The following is a 20,733-nucleotide window of genomic DNA, read 5'->3' as shown; positions in this document are numbered from 1 at the left end:
TGTTGGAGGATGTGCCAAACATTACTCCAGTTGAACAGAGATAACATTTATGGCTATTTTATTTGGAAACAAGAATGAGAGACACAGATTTGCTGCATATCTTAAGCCCTTTGTGACGCTGGGGCTGTGGCGAAGGATGAGACACTGAATCCTTAGTTTCCACTGACGTCACTTTATTCTTACAGATATTGCGCAACAGCGCACGAATAACATATAGCAAGCACACACACAACGTGTAGACTTTAGACAACAACGAGCACAGGACACTGCGCGAGCGCACATTAAATAGACAAACCACATTAACCCCATGTGATTACGAGACGATTCACAGGTGAGACGGATTATCACATGACATAGCCATCACCACGGAATATCCACAGACGCAGACGATGCACGTAGACTACGTAAACACACGCCCAAAAGGGAGGGGCCGGGGTCCTCAATGTGACAGACGCCCCCTCCAAGGGCACTACCCGTCCCGGGGTGCCAACAGGACCGAGTGCCCCGAACCCACGACGATGGGCGGATCCGACGCGCTCAGTCCTGCGTCTGGGAGGTGACTGCCCTTGGCGAAGCGTCCATCACGAATCACCTAGCACACCCTCCCTGGGAAGACGGGGGAAAAGACGTTAAACACATTAAACGGCACATTCACAAACACACACACAGGCACGTTTACACTAAGTGGCACAAGAGGGAAAAACGGGTTAGGTACACAAAGGGGAAGACTGACAAACACAGGAACACACACATGTAACATAGGCGCCAGGCTTCGCGCCAGGAGAAGAGCGAGTAGGGGAGAGAGCTCCGGTGCTGCTGGCGCTGTGTTGGGCAATCCCCCTCCTGCCTTCGCTGCGAACTCTCCGCCGGGTGCAGCGCGGCGGGCGGACGTGCCGGGTGCAGCGCGGCTGTAGGACGTGCCAGGTGCAGCGTGAGGAAGCTCCTCCTCGTAGTCCATCAGCTCCTCCTCACCCTCCAGGACCCCTTCCATGGACTTAGCCGGACTCTCACCCCGGGAATAGTCCATGGGGCTGGCCCCGGAAGGACTGGAGGACGCGGTCTCTCCAGGAGTCCTCCTCCCTTTAACGGTTCTCACGGAGGAGGGAAGGCTCTCCTCCTCGTCCTCCGTGTAAGAGTCGCTCTCGGGTGTTCCCGAGCCCACAGACGGGGAATAGTCCTCTGCTCCGTACTCCACTGTGGACCTGTCGTCCTCCAACGGAGGGTAATGGTCCCGCTCCTCCTCCTGGCCCTTGGGAGAGAGACCCACAGGCGGAGGGAGGTAGTCCTCCTCCTCTGACTCCTCCTCCTCTTCGCCGTAGTCTATGGTGGTGTCGGTGTAGACGGAGGGAGGGTACTCCTCTTCCTCCTCCCCCTCCCCAACATAGTCCACGGTGGGAGCGGAGTAGATGGATGGAGGGTAATCCTCCTCCTCCTCCTCTGACTCCTCCTCGGAGTCCCCTTCCCCGAATTCGCTCTCTGGGGTGGACTCCGTAGCACCGAAGACGCAGGAGTCCACCCTCAGAGGCGAGAGGGCGCGTGCTGGATGGGGGCGTCGCTGGCGCTCACGCCAAATCCGCACCACCCCCTCGCGGAGCTCCTTGGCCAACTCGGGGTCCTGCGTACTCCGTGCTGCGGCAAGCTGGAACGCGCAGACAGGATCCTGCTCCAGCTGCTCCTGCGTCGGGGGGTCCTCCTCCTCTACAAGCTCGCCCTCTGGTGGCGATGCCTGGTAGAACTCTGGGACGCTCACTCTTATGGGCGAGCCCTCCCGGGAAGGTGCGGGGTGCCGCTCTCGCCACACTCGGACCGCAGTCCGGTAGTACTCCTCCTTCAGCTCGGGAATAGTGGTCTCCCGAGCCGCGCAGAGCAGGTAGGAGCACTCCGGGTCCTCCATGAGCTGCGTCCGAGTCGGCGGAGCTTCGTGGCGTGGGGGAGAAGACGAAGAGCGGTGATGCCGCTTACTGGGCTTCTTGCCCTTCTTCGGCTTCCCCTTGTAGCCTGGCATTCTGGGTTGGTGTCTCGAACGGCTCGTCGTTCTGTGACGCTGGGGCTGTGGCGAAGGATGAGACACTGAATCCTTAGTTTCCACTGACGTCACTTTATTCTTACAGATATTGCGCAACAGCGCACGAATAACATATAGCAAGCACACACACAACGTGTAGACTTTAGACAACGACGAGCACAGGACACTGCGCGAGCGCACATTAAATAGACAAACCACATTAATCCCATGTGATTACGAGACGATTCACAGGTGAGACGGATTATCACATGACATAGCCATCACCACGGAATATCCACAGACGCAGACGATGCACGTAGACTACGTAAACACACGCCCAAAAGGGAGGGGCCGGGGTCCTCAACGTGACACCCTTAAATCAAAGAACTTGTAAATTAGGTGCTCTAATGGAATCTAATCTCAGATTTAAGCAATGCAGTCAGTACTGTATATACAATATTCAATCATGTCAAGAACATTGAGATTTTTTGTAAAATAAGACCTTGAGAAACTTATTGTTGCATGTACTGTATGTCTAGCAGGATTGATTACTGTTATGGTCTATTTATTTTTCTTCTTAAAACACCATTAAACTAGTGCAGTTGATTCAGATTTTAGCTGTCATATTTCTTTCTACAAGAACTAAAAGAATGAAATATCACCCTGATTCTTAAAGCAGCTCCGAGTTTGTTACAGAATTGTGTCACGAGAGGGAGGAATGCAGGATGCCGAGACGAGCACACATTCAAATTATCACTTATGTTTAGCTGCGCAGTTAGAGCACACAAGTATCACATAGAGCACAAACAACAGACAAAGACTCGACGTGAGGGAGACTCACAATGACGAGCAACTTGACACGACATCGACATACATATATATGCCTTTCAATTGTACTGCATGACATTGATGAGACACAGGTTAGATGGATGAACGCACACACATTGAACCACACCCAAAGGAAGTACATATATGGACAAAAATAGATGCAAACTACACATACACATGCCCGGAGTGGGGGTGATCAGGGGCTGTACCATGACAAATTAAGTTTAAGGTACTATTACTTATCTATACAATTAGGTCTAGCTTTCACATAAGCTTGTTTTTAGCTCTCAGAGACAGTACTCATCTGTCATCTTCTAACTGTAATGTAATACACTTTAAACAATAAAACTAAATTCTTATATTAATTCAGATTACAAACGTCTGGGGCTTTGCAACATTTTAATAACTAATAATCCAGAATGATGCCTGGATCAGTCTAACAGTCCTGTCCCAGGGGTCTCAGCAGGTCAGCACGGTCATTACATCCTTATGTCTTTACACCTACTGTGTCATTCCTGCTGCTACATTCCAGAGATGAAAATTCTACATATTTGTGCTTGTTTTAACTTCTACCAAAGGTTCACTTCTACTAGACCAAATAAATAAGCAGTAACCCACCTACCAACATACTGGTTACCCTGATCTACCTTTGTAGTGCTATAGCAACTTAGCCAATGAGTGAAGTTCTTGAAATGTCAGATAAGAAGCTTGGGGCATTTCAATGAGCTGCCATCACTTATTCCTCAGAAATCATGAAACTCAGAAACTCAAAGGTAAAAGATTAAAATAAAAGGGAAAGTGATATCATTAAAATGAATATAAAGACCTTAAATGGAAGTGCTTCAGTAAAGATGGTTTTTAAACCTTTATCCAGAGCTGTTTCTTTTGTATGTAGCAGCAAATAATGGTGATATAAAGTTTAACAAAAAGCAAAACACAATGAGAATAAGTTACATTTATAACTTCTTGGATTGTGAAGTGATTTTTAAGCCATTTAATTGATGTCTGCTGTTCATATGCATCATGATAAATCATACAGATTTGAAAACATTTGTGTGGCATGTGAAATACACAATACAATATTTTGTCTTAGAACAACAGTACACGCACACATGGTATATATGATACTAATCCTGGACTGAAGGTAACACTAACCCACAGAGTTTAATAAACATTATTTTAAGTATAGATAATTTTGTTCTCTACCACCAATGGCTTCAACAGTCTCAAAAATAAAAAAAATATTTTCTGCGTCTGTACAGGTGACAGGTGTGCATTGTAAAAGAATGATATTCCATCATGCACTCTGTGCCGTAGCCATGGAGACGGCTATGTGAACCCTGACTCCATGCCTCAACCAGAAGAATAGAAGCATCAGGTTTATTATACACTATTATGGTTTTTATTTGCTTTTATTTGTTTTATTAATTAATTTATCATACATTAATCATCACTAGGTCATGCATCTGCCATATTTAGTCAAATGGGTAACTTTGTTCTTCTGTCCCTGGACAGGTGATGTTAAAAAGTACAAATGGACAATTTTTCCAATAAAGAATCTCTTAGCATTCCACAAACAATACATTTCTGCTTCTGTGTAAAAATAACAGGTTTGGGTGGTTTCTCTCACTGGTTTGCCTAGCTCTACTCACCTATGTCCAGGACATCTTAAAACAATCACACCTCTTACAAAACCAACACTTTTCCATCTCCGCCTCCCTTGCTTAGAGGATATAAGTAGGGTCAATTATCCCTGATATTTTTACCCTGCTTGTAGACCTCTTGGACTCATCTTGGATGAACAACAACAAATTCATTTTTCTACAGAAAAAAAAGAACCCTCAGAATGAAGAGTGTTTTGGTGGCTATCATGGCTATCTCAGCGTACTTTGTTGTAGGTAAGATCTCAATTCTCATGTCACTGAGATACAGTCACACACCAATTAAAATAATGTATTATAAGTGTTAGAATGGTGCAAGGTTTATAATATCTTGCTTTTTTCCAGCTAAATTAATTATTTTGTATAGGTTCCTAAAAATAGATTAATTAATTAGGCTAGCTGTGATTTAAACATTTGCCCTCATACTTTGATAGTTTTCTAGCCATTTAGATGTTAAAGTTGTAAAATAATGCTTAACCGCTTGAAATTGTTATTATTGGTCATCTATGAGTGTAATGATTAACTGAAATGAACTCAAGGAATACAATACCTACCATTCGTGCCATTCTGGTATATTAAAGTTTGAATGTATCTCACAGAGACAATACTGTCATAGTCAGTGGCTAAGCTAGACTTTTTCTCAAGGGGTGGCCAAAGGGGTATTTCGGAGGGGTCCATATACAAATGATGAATGAAAGGAAACAAATATTTTCTCACACACACTTAACAAAGATTTGTCATGACCAAACAAGGCTTTACATGTAAATGTAAACTCAGAACCCAGAATATGACTAAAAACAAATTCTCAAAAATAAATAAATAAAACTGGCTCTAAATAGTAAAAGTTTTATAATGACATTTCAGTCATAAAACTAACGACAATGGTTTTTTTTCACATATACTTACCACACACATTTCAAGCAATAGCTGGGAGTAAAGCTTTGCAAAATTAATAAAACATTTACAGGGTGTGCACTAAAACATATGCTCAAATAATCTGTCTGTCACGTAGGGCAACGCCCCCTCTCGTAGTTGTCACTCTGGGTTCCCTCATGTCCGTGTTCCCTGCCTGTTTGTCCCGCCCTGCTTGTTTGTTGCCACGTCCCAGTGTCATTGTTATCACCTGTCCCTAGTTAGTCTCTATGTATAAAGTCCTAGTATTTCCCCAGTCCAGTATCCGTGATTTTGTCTACTCTGTCGGTTTGCTTTGTTCATGCTGTTTGGTCGTCTACTCTGTGCCTTGTCGGTTCGTACGTCGTTTTGTCTGCCTGTTTGATCCCTAGTTCGTGAGTCCTCCTGGTTTCTGTTGTCATTTCTGTTTTTCGTTCCTGTTCGGATTGCTTGCCTGTTATGACCCCTGCCTGTGTTATCGACTCTTCTTTTGGTATTCCCCGTATTAAATCTCGCTCATCTCAGCAATTGTGTCCGTCTCCTCGCTCCGTGGCGCGAGCCACGTTACACTGTCTAAAACATCAGCACTAGCATGGCTAATTTAAATAATAAATGAAGCACTACGGAGCGGTGCACGACCGTTTTTTTTTTTTTTTAAGAAATTTATGACAAGTTCCACCTTTCATTAGTAAGATAATACAGCGGTAAAATATTGTAAATACCTGCAAAACTCCTCAATGGTGTACTGTAATGCCGCGTGTTTCGGATCAAGCAGGAACCACGGGTAAGACTTGTAACTGTGTTAAAATTGTAAAGCGACCTTGGGTATCTTGAAAGGCGCTATATAAATTTAACATTCATTCATTCATTCATTCATGTCAGCTTAACCAATGAACAGCATCAGCTTAACCAATGAACAGCATCAGTGAGCCGCACGTAGGCTGCTACAGCATCGGGCTGCGTCCAGGGACAGTCGGAAATTACAATTTCCTCGCAAATCTTTGCCGATCTCTTAAGAATTATATTTTAAAATTACAATTTCCAGTGGGGTGGCAAGGGCTCTGTTGGGGGTGGCAATTGGCAATTTGTGGTCATAGTTCACATGGTCACTGGTCATAGTTCACTCTCAAAAGAGCATTTTCGATATATTTGTCGAATTTTAGTTCTGTTAAGCGCATCTTTTCCCTGTGAACTATGAATGAACTATGAATCATTACATAGAAGAGTAATAAAGATGCACTGTGAGTAATTGGCGTTTGCGGTCCCCTCTCCTCCCCTACGTTACTGTTGTGAGGGCGATTTAGAAGACTTGAGAAGTTGAATTGTTAATTTGTCGATGTACCATAAAAAATAAAGAAAGAACTACGAAACGCTAATCCCTATTAGAGGGATTGTTTAGTAGGATTGTTTAGTACGGTACTTTGGTAGGATTGTTTAGTAGGGTAGTTTAGTAGAATTGTTTAGTATGGTACTTTGGTAGGATTGTTTAGGGTAGTTTTGTGGGATTGTTTGGTAGGGTAGCTTGTTAGGATTATTTAGTTAGTTAGTTTGGTAGGATAGTTCACATACTTACGTTTTCCTTTTTCTTAGGTTCTTCAAATTAAATGTTGTTTATAGTTTGGTGCAAAAGTCAGTCCAGGAAAGTTTAAGAAAGCCAGACTTCTGCTATTGCTCAAGGGCGGTCACAAAGAAAGAGACCAAGAATTAATTAGATACGACCATTAGATAGGCTAATGGTCATTTACCATTGAAAAATCTGGTGGCCTAAGGCATTTGCACAGTACAGTATATAAAGTATAAGTGTGTAGATATATATATACATACATACAGGTGTTACACACACACATATCTTGCTTGTACTGGTTTGGGCCTCCTTTTGCCTTCAGAGCTGCTTTAATTCTTTGTGGCATACCTTTCCACAAAGATTTTAGCCCATACTAACTTGATGGTGATGATTCATGATGTGATCTCCTGATCTGCTACATCCCAAGTGTGCTCTATTGGATTGAGATTTGGTGACTGTGGAGGCTATTTGAATACAGTGAATTCACTGTCGAGTTCAATAAACCAGCTTGAGATTATCTGAGCTTTGTGATATGGTTTATTTTGCTAGACGTAGCCATCAGAAGATGGGTACACTGTGGTCATAAAGGGTTGGACATGGTCAGCAACTATACTCAGGTAGGTTGTGGCATTTAAAACGATGCTCAGCTGGTATTAAGGGCCCCAAAGTGTGCCAATAAAACACAATTAGACAATCAGCCTGAACCATGGATACAAGGCAAGATGGATTCATCCTTTCAAATTGTTTATGCCGAATTCTAACTCTACCATCCAAATGTCACAGCAGACAGTCTCAACAGAACAGGTATTATTCCATTTTTGGCCAGCTAACCAAAAATTGGATATTTTATTTTACCATTCCCTGTAAAACCTAGATATGGTTGTGTGTGAAAATCTCAGTAGATCAGCAGTTTCTGAAAAAAATTTGATCAACACATCTAGCTTCACCATCCATTACACATTCAAACATTTAAAGTCACTTAAATCACTTTTCTTCCCCATTCCGAAGCTAAATCGACTTGACCATGTGTACATACCTACATGCACTGAGTTGCTGCTGTGTGTGTGTGTGTGCGTGTGTGTGTGTGTTTGATGTTGGAAATGATCAGAAAAACATAGGGAATCCTACCTGACAGTTTGACATTGGGGCAGGATGAATCAGGCAATGTGTATCACACCATGTGTATCACACTTCACTTTTAAACCCTAGGAGCAGTGCTGCTTTGTTACAATGTTACAATGTTAAAGAACTGAGTTATTCAATGGTGTCTGATAAATACTTGACATACTATAGGCTAAGTAAAAGAAAGCAATAAATTCAAGAGCCTGAGCTGCCCTTGATACCCCATACCCCAACCCCACCTCCTGGCCAATCACCCATACTTCAAAAAAACACTATGCACAAAAATGCAGTAAAACAAGACCAAACATGTAAATAACAGCACATAGTATCAATTGAATTCTCTGTCTTGAAGGCGTAATCTTAGGAATGCTCCCTAACTGGAGATGACTAGGGCGGCTGCCACCACTGTGTCCTGAACAGATAAGAATGGCCATGATGCAGGCTGTGTCTCAAACAGTAAGTTAGCAGAAGTTCAAATACGTTTTTCGAGTTGCAGAGCAAGTACGGTGGTTTCTTAGAAAGTTCCGTCATCCCTGCTGTCAGCTTTCACCTCTGCAGGCCTAGAGTTGCAAGATTGCAACTACAGCATGGTTTCCCGCACATGTCCGACATTGTTTTGTTTATGCTTTTCACACGGGAAACCACCTTGTTTTCCCTCATCAAGTGTAATGAACGGAAGTGTTGTTGGCAACAGTGAAAGCAGTAAACAACAACAAATCCATAGGAACAGTTGGTGGGGCTCTCAGCTTCAGAGAGAGACAAAGGAGAGACATCTAGCACTTATGTTGCAGAAGAGACTTTTTATCTCCTTCTCTTTCATTCGTATCTCAGCACTATGGTCTTCCCAAGCTTCCTGACCCAACATGCCTGAACAAAGCAACAAAGCTGCGGAGGGGGGGGAAGTCATGTTTGGGCTTGTAGTGGGAGTGGGAAGACAACAGGAATCTGGACTGGACCAGGAGCTTCAGGTCCATGAACACTGAAATAATTTCTGAAGTGTTTTTTTCACTTTTTTTCAGTTTTCACACAATTTTCAGTTGTACGTTTCCTTAAAAAAGATGCATTTCTATTTCTTTTTTTTCTTTCAGTTTTTCAGTTTTCACACAATGTTCAGTTGTACGTTTCATTAAAAAAGATGCGTTTCTAGTTTTAATCCAGATCAGCTGACACAAGCATCTCATGTTGTTATCCATCAGCACACAACACACGCCAACCTGCTGTTGTTTTTGACACTGGTATCCATCACGGAACAGCCCCTCAGGGCTGTGTACATATGGTCACCTCTGTGTGTGTCGTCATGTGTGTGTTTGTCTGTATATACTGTATGTATATGTGGTCACCTCCGTGTGTGTCTTGGTGTGCGTGTGTTTGTCTGTGTCGTTCATGTTATTCGTCGCACCTGTCTCTTGCCTAGTGATCGTTATGTGCTGCACTTATGTGTTTTTTGTCAGTCTTTGTTGACTCATGTTGGACTTTATATCGCTACTGTGTTTTTTGGATAATAAACATTGCATGTTTAAAGTCACTGTAAAGCCCTACGTGACAGAATCCCCCCTCAAAGCGTGCCACTCCAGGGCACGCAAGGGCAGACAGGACAGGGAACCAGACTAGGACAGGACAGGGAACCACGGCGCATGGCAAGGGACAGGGACAGCGGACACGGGGCAGGACAGACCGGAGGGACAGGACCGGGCAAAACAGGACCTGGGGCAGGGCAGGGACAGGAGATGCGGAGGCAGGCCAGGAGCTGGGCGTGGACGCGACATGACAAGGGACAAAGGGAGAACGGACAGGGCCAGGGCAAGGCACAGGAGCAGGACTGGACGGGACAGGACCGGGAGCGGACACAGGAGTAGGGCCAGGGAACAGGGCAGAGGCAAACACAGAGGTAAATATGGACGATAGACATGGACACAGGGATGAAGTGGGTCACGACTTTGGGAACAAACATGGGGACAGGGACAGAGACGACACCACCAGACACGGGAACGGGCACAGAGACTCGGGCAGACACAACCACGGGAACAGGGACCAACACAAAACCAGGAACGGGACAGAGGACCAAGGGGAACATGGGCTCAGGGGACAAACAACCAAAATGAGCAGCAGGCACAGTGCGTCCAAGCCCACACGTGGGCAGCATAGGCTCCGGGGAAACAGGCGTGGCCGGCAGATGGGCAGCGGGAGCAGGCGACGATCCCCTCTGGGTCACGGGAACAGGAACAGGCGACGACCCCTTCCTGGGTCGCGGGAACAGGAACCGGCGACGACCCCTTCCGGGTCGCGGGAACAGGAACCGGCGACGACCCCTTCCGGGTCGCGGGAACAGGAACCGGCGACGACCCCTTCCGGGTTGCGGGAACAGGAGGCATGGATGACCCCCTCCGGGTCGCGGGAACAGGCCGCTGAAGCGAGGAGACGTCCTTGGGGGGCGGGACCGCCAAGCCAACGTCCTCGGGGGGCGGGACCGCCAAGCCAACGTCCTCGGGGGGCGGGACCACCAAGCCGACATCCTCAGGGGGCGGAGCCGCCATGCCGACGTCCTCGGGGGGCAGAGCCGCCATACCGACATCCTCGGGGATCGGAGCCGCCATACCAACGTCCTCAGGGGCAGAGCCGCCATACCGATGTCCTCGGGGGCGGAGCCGCCATACTCATGTGTCTCGGGCTCATTCGCGCTGTAACACATGAGAGTTAAACTGCACGGAAGTAGCCAACAACTCGTTACAGCGACTGAACTCACCAGAGTTTCGCTCCCTCACTGTGTCCTTGTAGGATCGGTTATTATGTAGCGTTCTGCTTGAGACAGAGCAGGGAGGTGGACACAAACGCTGAGGAGAGCGAGATTTATTAAATGGAATTCCATAGACAGAGTCGAAATAGCAGGCGGGGGTGATATTGAGCAGGCAGTCCGAACACGAAATATAGACAGGCATACTAACAGGGAACGAAAACAAGGCAGGTTAACTAGGGAAGGACAGGCAAAACACATGTATGACGGAAAACACAAAAGAGCAAACTCACGAACAGCGGCAATCACAACGAACAGGAATGTACAAAATAACCGATACAGACATTGGAGACACATGGACTATAAATACACGGAACTTAAACAGACACAGCTGGAAACACTGATGACAAGGGCGTGGCAGACAATGGGAAACCAGGGCAACAGACAAGCAGGGCGGGACTAATGGGCAAGGAACAATACAGACACGAGGGAACAGGGAAACCGGAGTGACAGCTAGGAGAGGGGGCATAGCCCTACGTGACAGTCACTCTCAACTCAAGCCTCACGCATTACAGTATCCATGAGTGAAATATTCATTAGAGATCAAAGACTCACTCTGCATCAATGTTATGATCACTCTGATCTGCTATATTAAGCAGTATTGGTGGTTTCAAAATAAATTCTCATAAATGACACTAGGTTGGAAAAAGGCAAGGCGAGACATTTATTTGCATAGTACCCTTTGTACAATGTGGTCACTCAATAAAAGAGATGGTATAGGGCCAAACTCTAGATCAAAAATAAAGAGAAATCTGCAGTGCAACACAATGTATTAAGTAGAATCATTATAGATTCATAGACATAAGTCTACAGCAGGGGCGGACTGGGGAGAAAAAGTGGCCCGGGAGTTCCTGACAGACTGGCCCACTATATATATAGAGATCAGAAAAACAAACCAACTTGTCCCAGAAAATCCGGGCTGGATTTAAATTGTAGATAACATGTTATTTTAAATGTACTGCTGTCGCCTCTGCAATGTCTAAGGCACCATTTACAAATTACCTTAACACGGTTAACACGAACGTGGTCTTAAAGGTTACAGAGCACTGCACACAGTTTTTTTTTTTTAAAGCTATTGAAATTCTTAGATTAAAACTAACCACCACAAATAGGTAAGAGGAAAAAATACCCACGTTAGAGTTGTAGGTTGTTCTTTAGGATGCACTTTGCGTAAAACAACTTGTTTGGTGGTCTTATGATGGACTATTTGCTTGTAATCATATTATTGCTGAAATTAATATTGTCCATATGACAATAAACACTGTCCATATTGTGCATATGACAATATACACACACACACATACAGATATATATATATATATATATATATATATATTGGGCCAGTCTGTCAGGAACTCCCGGCCACTTTTTCTCCCCAGTCCGCCCCTGTCGTCAGCCCGCATCAACTTTACTGATCTCTGATTGTCACTGATTATAACAATGTCTGTTCTACGCAAATAATTTGGTTTGTTTTAAAACTTCAAAAAAATATGCTCTTTGTTTACTTTTACCAACAGTATATCTCTATATATTTTGATAAAATTATTTAACAATAGAAATCCTCAAAGGCAACAGTGGCAAGTAAATGCTCCCTTTTCACATAAGGACAAGGCCTTTGGAGACTGACTGAAAGGGTTCTCATCCAACCTTTGAGATGAGCATTGTTTTAAACAAATAATCATTAAGGAGTGCAAACAGTGTGAAGTGAAGTTTAGAATGTCTCTTCTAAGGTACATGGAGTGATTTTGGCAAATATTGACACTATGGAACTATAAGATACATTCATCCTGATTTCATCTTTGATTTTCACTTCCTGTTCTGTGCGCTACTCAGTGGCGTTTATGCTGAAAAATGCACCTATCCCAAATTTCTGTCCTTTCCATTCTCCTCATTCTCTCTTTTTCCTTCCTCCAAACCTTCCCCCTTCTCTCGCACTCTGTTTTCCTTCCTTACATTCTCCCAATCACATTTAATATCTGTTCTTCTCTTTCGTTTCCTTTAGCTCAAGGTCTGAAGTGTAATACTTGTCCCGTGGGTATTATTTCAAAGTGTTTCCTGGGCTCCGCTCAGACCTGTACTGGTGACAACAACAACTGCTACACAGCAACAGCAGGTAAGAGAGAATGTACACACACTATTCACACAGGACATTCTTGCAGAAGCCATTCCTTTACATATAAAGAAAACTAAAGCATTCTTCTAAATCACTCTGGATAAGTGGATAAGCATTGGCGATATCCATTACTTGATGTTGTGGTTCATCGTAACCTTAATAAAAAAAAAATTGTAATTGATAAACACCAAACAACTAATCTACAAAAACTGCAGCACTTTCAACCATAATTAACTACACAAACAAAGACAAACACTGATGAACTTAGTGCTTCTTCTCTGCTATTTCTCAGTGTTCAACGTCACAGGCGTCTTAAGTATGTACACAAGTGGCTGCACTGCCTCCACCAACTGCAACAACAGCGTGGGCAGTGTCCTTGGTGCAGGCTACACCATCACTCGGACCTGCTGCTCCACAGACCTGTGCAACGGAGCTGATGGCGTCCAGCTGTCCCTCGCTGCAGCTCTCAGCGCTGCCCTGCTGGCAACCGCGTGGAGTTACATGTAGAAGAACCTGCAGCTCACTTTCCCAGTCTCAGTTCTTGAGACATAATGCTCAGTTTAGTACCAGCTTAAGCAGGTTTAGTTAATAAATATTGTTGTATTTGGGTGGATTGTGTCAGGGGAACACAGAAAAAACACAGTCACATGTGAAAGCAAGAGACAAAGTCTAATGTCTAATGCTTGATATACTAGAATATCTTATCTTCTGGAGTTATGATACTTCAGTCCTTGTAAAATACTAACAAATTCACCTTGTTAAATATTATTGAAATCTTTTATTCAATAAAGAAAATAAATATTAATTGGATTAGAGTTTAGGATTTTTCGTGTGCGGTTCATGAATGAATACATGGAAATATAATGCTCTACAAAAAGCTTCCAGATCTAATATAATATTCAAAGTGAAGTTGAACATGAAAGGTTTAAATACAATTAACATTAAACAAGCAGTGACACGGAATCAAAACACATGAAGTCAAAACAAAGACTGACAAAGAAAACAGACAACACAAACACTTAAATCAGGGGTGCTCATTACGTCGATCCATTAAGGAAGTGTCGGTCGATCGCGAAGGAATGTGCGTAGATCGCGTCACATAAAATAGTAGTAGATGAATCGCACATCTGCACTGACGGTTGTATTTTGATTGACATTCACGGTAGCCAATCTGCAATCCACTCAACATATTACGTTCGCCACCCCCCCCCCCCCCCCCTCAACAAATTACGTTCGCCACCCCCCCCCCTCCCTCCCTCCCCCCCGCTCAACAAATTACGTTCGCCACCCCCCCCGCTCAACATATTACGTTCGCCACCCCCCCCGCTCAACAAATTACGTTCGCCGCCACCCCGGTAGATCTTTCTGACTGGGTCATCTTATAAGTAGCTCGCAAGCTGAAAACTGTGGGCACCCCTGACTTAAATACACTGACGATAACAGGACATGAGTGCAGCACATAACGATAACGAGACAAGAGACAGGGAGACAGGTGAGACGAATAACACGAGCGACACAGACGAATGTGCACGCCAAAAAAAAACACACACACACACACACGGAAGGACCATACACGGACGAACATAAACACGTAAACACCCAGGAGGAGGGGTCAGGGCCTGTACCGTGATACAGCCCTTAAAAGGTTTTCAAGAATTTTCTTTACAAAAGGAATGTAAATAAGATACACTCATGTTTAGCACTGAGCTGTAGTTACGGTCTCCTTTATATCAGAAACACATACAAAAAAAGAAGAAAGAATAGAAAGATTCATTCATTACCTGCTGATCAAAACCAACACAATAAGGTTTTCAAGCTATATGAACAATTACTGTAGAGTCAAAACAAATCCAGAGAATAACAAAATTATTAGTTAGGGAATAACTACCAAAGTCAACAGAGGAAAGCCATAAACAAAACTGAGAAAAAGCCAAAAGACTGTCAGGGAACAGTAGAAGCACATGGCTCACTCTGAAATAACAGAGGCTTCATAGACAGGGACAGGTGGAAACAATTAGTATTCCAGGGAGGATGAACGTGAGGCAACTGTAGGGTTGGTTGGGTTATGCTTCAGCATGGAGGTACACCAGACTCCCCTGTGGATAGTGAGAAGTGTAGTGTGGTTTAGACTGGCATATGGGGCCAGAGCACTCATTTATTTTATGAATAACTAGAATCACTAGGTTGAGAGTGATCTCCTACATAAAAGTTTCCATCCAACCATGGACAGAAACCAGCCTGGTACCCAAGAGATTCCATCCAGCTTTGGTCAGAAACAGAACCCAGATGAAACTAGAGTCTGGAGAGTTTGGAGTGGTGCAGCCTTCAACGACAACATCATCTTAATACTTTATTTTTTATCATATATACCTGTCCTCCAAGGCAGCATTCTACCTGTCTCTGAAAAGCGGCAGGTGCATTACACAGCCAAAATGACATTCTCTCAAATTGGTACAGATCCACAGGGGTGACAAATACAGACTTCTCCTTATCTGCCAGATGGACTTCGACTTGCCAGTACACATTGGCCAAATCCAAGGTAAAGTACCATGCAGCCTGCTTCAAACACGTTAAAGACTCCTCAATCCTAGAAAGAGGGCAGGTGACTTTATGGGTTACTGCAGTTACAGTAGCTTCTGGTAGTCTACACAGAACCGTCAGGAGCCATCCTTTTTTACAGGTGCTGCCCAAGGGCTTGCACTCTCTCCAAGAAGTCCCCCATCCTACATGTTCTGAAGCAAAGCCCTCAGTTCAGCATACAAACTCGGGCCACCAGTCGATACCACTCATGTGGGTGCTGCACCTCCTGTGGGAGTAGTACGATAGAAGGAACTAATAATAATCTTTATATAGCACCTTTCATACATACATGTCACGTTGAGGACCCCGGCCCCTCCCTTTTGGGCGTGTGTATACGTGGTCCACGTGCTTTGTCTGCGTCTGTGGATATCCGTGGGTTAGGGTTATGTCGTGTGATAAGTCTCACCTGTGACTTGTCTCGTAATCACGTGGGGCTAATGTGGTTCGTCTATTTAATGTGCGCTCGCGCAGTGTCCTGTGCTCGTCTTTGTCTAAAGTCTGCACGTTGTGTGTATGTGCTTCAGTGTTCTCATGCGCCATTGCGCAATATCTGTTATTATTAAACGTAACGTTTGCTACGTAAGCGGGGATTCCGTGTCTCGTCCTTGGCTGCACCCTAACGTCACAGAAAGACGAGCCATCTGAGACACCAGGACTATGCCAGGCTATACTGCCCGTCCCAAGAAGGGTCAGCGCACCAGCAAGCGGCGCCATCGTGCCTCTTCTCCGGCCCAGCGCTGCCGAGCCACTGCCAACCCCGAGCTAATGGAGCAGGACCCGCTATGCGCCTATATGCTGCGTATGGCTCGGGACTCCTCCGTCCCCGAGATTGACGCTACCCGCGTCAACCCCGGAGGAGGAGTTCGGGGCGGAGGACTCGGAGGAAGAGGATCACCTCCCTCCGCCCGTGTGCCCTTCTCCCCCCGTAGAAGACGGTGAGGAGGAGGAGGAGGAAGAGGACTACCCTCCGTCGGTGTGCTCCGCGCCCACCGTGGACTACGGTGGGGGAGAGGCGGAGGACGACGAGGATTACCCGCCGTCTGTATCCTCTGCTCCCACCGTCGACTACTGCGAAAAGGAGGAGGAGGAAGAGGAGGGCTACCCCCCGTCAATATGCGACGCCTCCACCGTCAACTACGGTGGGGAGGAGGGGGAAGCCTACCCCCAGTCGGTGAGCGACGCTTCCTCCGTCGACTGCGATGAGGAGGAGGAGTCGGAGTCGGAGGAGGAGGACTACCTCCCTCCGCCCATAGGTCCCTCTCCCACCGTAGAGGAGGGTGGGGAGGAGGAGCAGGAAGACAGTCCATCCCCCTCGGAGAGATCTGTTGGGACTGGTAAGGGGAGTGTGGAGAGGAGTCCACCCTCCGATCGCTCCGGCGAGAGCGCAATGGACTACTCCCGGGGTGGCAGCCCGGAGCAGTCCATGGAGTGGAGCCGGGGGACAGAGGAGGAGATGGACACGTACGAGGAACTCCCATGCGACCCGCACGGGGCATCTGCCAGTCGCAATGCACCGAGCGCGTACGCCAGCCACGCTGCGCCAGGCACGTCCGCCAGTCGCGCTGCACCGAGCGCGTCCGCCAGCCACGCTGCGCCCGGTGGGGGATTTGCAGCGAGGCCAAAAGGGGGACCACCCACCGCAGCGCCTGCAGCACAAGCAGCACCCGGTCTCTCTCCACTGTTGGCTCTCCTCCTGGCGCGCAGCCAGACGCAGGACACCCCGGGACGGGTAGTGCCCTTGGAGGGGGCGTCTGTCACGTTGAGGACCCTGGCCCCTCCCTTTTGGGCATGTGTATACGTGGTCCACGTGCTTTGTCTGCGTCTGTGGATATCCGTGGGTTAGGGTTATGTCGTGTGATAAGTCTCACCTGTGACTTGTCTCGTAATCACGTGGGGCTAATGTGGTTCGTCTATTTAATGTGCGCTCGCGCAGTGTCCTGTGCTCGTCTTTGTCTAAAGTCTGCATGTTGTGTGTATGTGCTTCAGTGTTCTCGTGCGCCATTGCGCAATATCTGTTATTATTAAACGTAACGTTTGCTACGTAAGCGGGAATTCCGTGTCTCGTCCTTGGCTTCGCCCGAACGTCACAATACATGCAACTCAAGGTGCTTTACAGAATAAATAAATAATAAACATTAAAAGGAACCAAAGATAAGACAAAAAGGAAATATTAAAAGAAATTTAAGATAAAAAAGGAAACAAACACAATAAAATAATGTAATAAAGTGACAAATTATAAAATAATAGACAATATAATGTAATAAAATAAATAAAATGGAACAGAGTTAGAGTTTTTTAACTAAAAGCAGATCTAAACAGGAAGGTTTTGAGACTCTTCTTGAAGCTGTGCAGGGAAGAAATGCCTCTGAGCTCTTCAGGAAGAGAGTTCCAGAGCTTTGGGCCATAGTGGCTAAAAGCACCCTCACCAATCTTTAATTGGCTTTTAGGAATCACCAGTAGATTACTGTTTGAAGACCTAAGAGACCTAACATATCTAACCATAATTTCACTGGGGTAAAGGAGCAAGACCATGAAGACGTTTAAAAAACATGACTAGAACCTTAAAATCTATTCTAAAAATGACAGGTAACAAGTGCAGTGAGTGGATTGCAGGTGTAATATGATCTCTCTTTCTTTCTGAACAAATAGAAGAGCAGATAGAACAGCGTTACAATAATCTAGCCATGACGTGATAAATGCATGGAAATGTTTTTCACTGTCAGCAGGAGAGAGCATATATCTGACCTTAGTGATGTTTTGAAGGTGAAAATAAGCTGTCTTTCATGTAGTCATGATGTCTGATGATGTCTGAATTGCAGAAAATTCAGACATCCATGTACAGTGGGGAAAATAAGTATTTAGTCAGTCACCAATTGTGCAAGTTCTCCCACTTAAAAAGATGAGTAGGCCTGTAATTGACATCATAGGTAGACCTCAACTATGAGAGACAAAATGTGAAAAAAAATTTGAGAAAATCATGGTAACACTTTACAATATGGTTCCTTAATTAATGTTTAAATACTTATTAACTAAGCAATAGGTAATGGAGAATTATCGTCATAGTTTTACCTGAATTACTCTTCACTATAATAAACTACTATGTTAGGTCACATGTAAGTAATTAATAAGTAGTCTTCATCAATTTTCGTAACTACTTACTTTCGGTTCCTTAATTAACGTATTAGCTAAGCAACAAGTAATAGAGAATTATCATCATAGTTTTCATTAATTACTCTTCACTTCACTGTTAGTTCACATATAAGTAATGAATATGTTGTCTTTATCTATTTTTGTAACTACTCACTTAATCAGTCCTTCATTAATGCTTATGTACTTGTCACTCCAGCATGTCTTTGTGTGCATGTGCGCTGGTTTGGGTATTATTGTTGAGATATGTAAGTGTGTGTCCTGTACATGTCCTTCATCAGTTGTTGTTCGACCTTTGTCATGAGTGTTGTGTTGTTCATTTTCATCACTGCTTTAAACGCTGCTCCCATCTCGGTATCCTGCCTGCTCGCAACGTCACAGTAAGTAACTTCAGAATAAGTAATCACGTATTTACTTAACAGTGGTGAGTATCCTGAAACGTTCTTAGCGCTAAGTAACCTCGTATGAAACGTACGAGGTTACGAAGTACTTAGCGCTAAGAACGTTTCGGGAAACCCACCCCAGTACGGTTTCCTTAACACTAAGTACTCCTCATTGTAATGACCTGTAATTACAATGAGGAAGTGTTATAGTGTGCAGTGTATAATAGTAAAGTGTAGCCTGTATGTAAGGATGCGTTTAAAGCAGTGACGAAAACTAACAACACAACACTCATGACAATGTCAACAATAATACATAACGTGTGCAACGAGACTAGAGATAGGTGAGAGAACTTACAAAGGCGATTGTCTAGACATCGCTAGACATTCAAACAGGGGCGTACCCAAACCAGCGCACATGCACACAAAGACTACTTATTAATGAAGGACTGATTAAGTGAGTAGTTACAAAAATAGATGAAGACAACTTATTAATTACTTATATGTGAACTAACAGTGAAGTGAAGAGTAATTAATGAAAAATATGATGATAATTCTCTATTACTTGTTGCTTAGCTAATACATTAATTAAGGAACCGAAAGTAAGTAGTTACGAAAATTGATGAAGACTACTTATTAATTACTTACATGTGACATAACTTAGTAGTTTATTATAGTGAAGAGTAATTAAGGTAAAACTATGACGACAATTCTCCATTATCTATTGCTTAGTTAATAGGTACTTAAACATTAATTAAGGAACCGTATTGTAAAGTGTTACCAAAATCATTTTGTCTGACTTTTAAAGAATTTATTTGCAAATAATGGTGGAAAATAAGTATTTGGTCACCTACAAACAAGCAAGATTTCTGGTTGTCACAGACCTGTAACTTCTTTTTTAAGAGGCTCCTCTTTCCCCCACTCATTACCTGTATTAATGGCACCTGTTTGAAGTCGTTAACAGTATAAAAGACACCTGCCCACAACTTCAAACTGTCTCACTCCGAACTCCACTATGGTGAAGACGAAAGAGCTGTCGAAGGACACCAGAAACCGAATTGTAGACCTGCACCAGGCTGGGAAGACTGAATCTGCAATAGGCAAGCAGCTTGGTGTGAAGAAATCTACTGTGGGAGCAATAATCAGAAAATGGAAGACCTACAAGACCACTACTAATCTCCCTCGATCTGGGGCTCCACGCAAGATCTCAGCCCGTGGGGTCAAAATGATCACAAGAACCGTGAGGAAAAATCCCAGAACAACAAGGGGGGATCTAGTGAATGACCTGCAGAAAGCTGGGACCAACGTTACAAAGGCTACCATCAGCAACACACTACAACGCCAGGGACTCAGATCTTGCAGTGCCAGACGTGTCCCCCTGCTTAAGCCAGTCCATATCCAGGCACGTCTGAAGTTTGCTAGAGAGCATTTGGATGTTCCAGAAGAGTATTGGGAGAATGTCATATGGTCAGATGAAACCAAAGTAGAACTATTTGGTAAAAACACAACTCGTCGTGTTTGGAGGACAGTGAATGCTGAGTTGCATCCAAAGAACACCATACCAACTGTCAAGCATGGGGGTGGCAACATCATGCTTTGGGGCTGTTTCTCTGCAAAGGGACCAGGACGACTGGTCTGTGTACATGAAAGA

The 20,733-nt window shown here is 44.7% G+C and overlaps 1 protein-coding gene across 2 annotated transcripts; it reads left to right on the top strand.

Annotated features, from left to right (window-relative positions):
* The first annotated feature begins 4,509 nt into the window (after positions 1 to 4,509).
* Positions 4,510 to 13,780, top strand: LOC143514625 (uncharacterized). 2 transcript variants are annotated; one of them, XM_077006042.1, is made up of 3 exons: positions 4,510 to 4,731; positions 12,865 to 12,975; positions 13,268 to 13,780. In XM_077006042.1, the coding sequence occupies exons 1-3, from the start codon at positions 4,680 to 4,682 to the stop codon at positions 13,480 to 13,482; spliced, it is 378 nt and encodes a 125-aa protein (XP_076862157.1). In that variant the 5' UTR covers positions 4,510 to 4,679; the 3' UTR covers positions 13,483 to 13,780. The 2 variants fall into 2 exon arrangements, with proteins under 2 accessions (XP_076862157.1, XP_076862158.1); XM_077006043.1 differs by lacking the exon at positions 4,510 to 4,731 and adding an exon at positions 5,788 to 6,169.
* Positions 13,781 to 20,733: the final 6,953 nt, after the last annotated feature.

Source organism: Brachyhypopomus gauderio, chromosome 5 (assembly GCF_052324685.1).
Source record: "Brachyhypopomus gauderio isolate BG-103 chromosome 5, BGAUD_0.2, whole genome shotgun sequence".
In the NCBI taxonomy this organism is placed as follows: Eukaryota; Metazoa; Chordata; class Actinopteri; order Gymnotiformes; family Hypopomidae; genus Brachyhypopomus; species Brachyhypopomus gauderio.
This window is presented reverse-complemented; position numbering and strand designations above follow the sequence as displayed.

Coding starts and splice junctions, on each gene's coding strand:
- LOC143514625 (XM_077006042.1), top strand. CDS start 4,680: ATGAAGAGTGTTTTGGTGGCTATCATGGCTATCTCAGCGTACTTTGTT. Junction 4,732..12,864: donor CTCAGCGTACTTTGTTGTAG/GTAAGATCTCAA, acceptor CGTTTCCTTTAG/CTCAAGGTCTGAAGTGTAAT. Junction 12,976..13,267: donor CTGCTACACAGCAACAGCAG/GTAAGAGAGAAT, acceptor GCTATTTCTCAG/TGTTCAACGTCACAGGCGTC.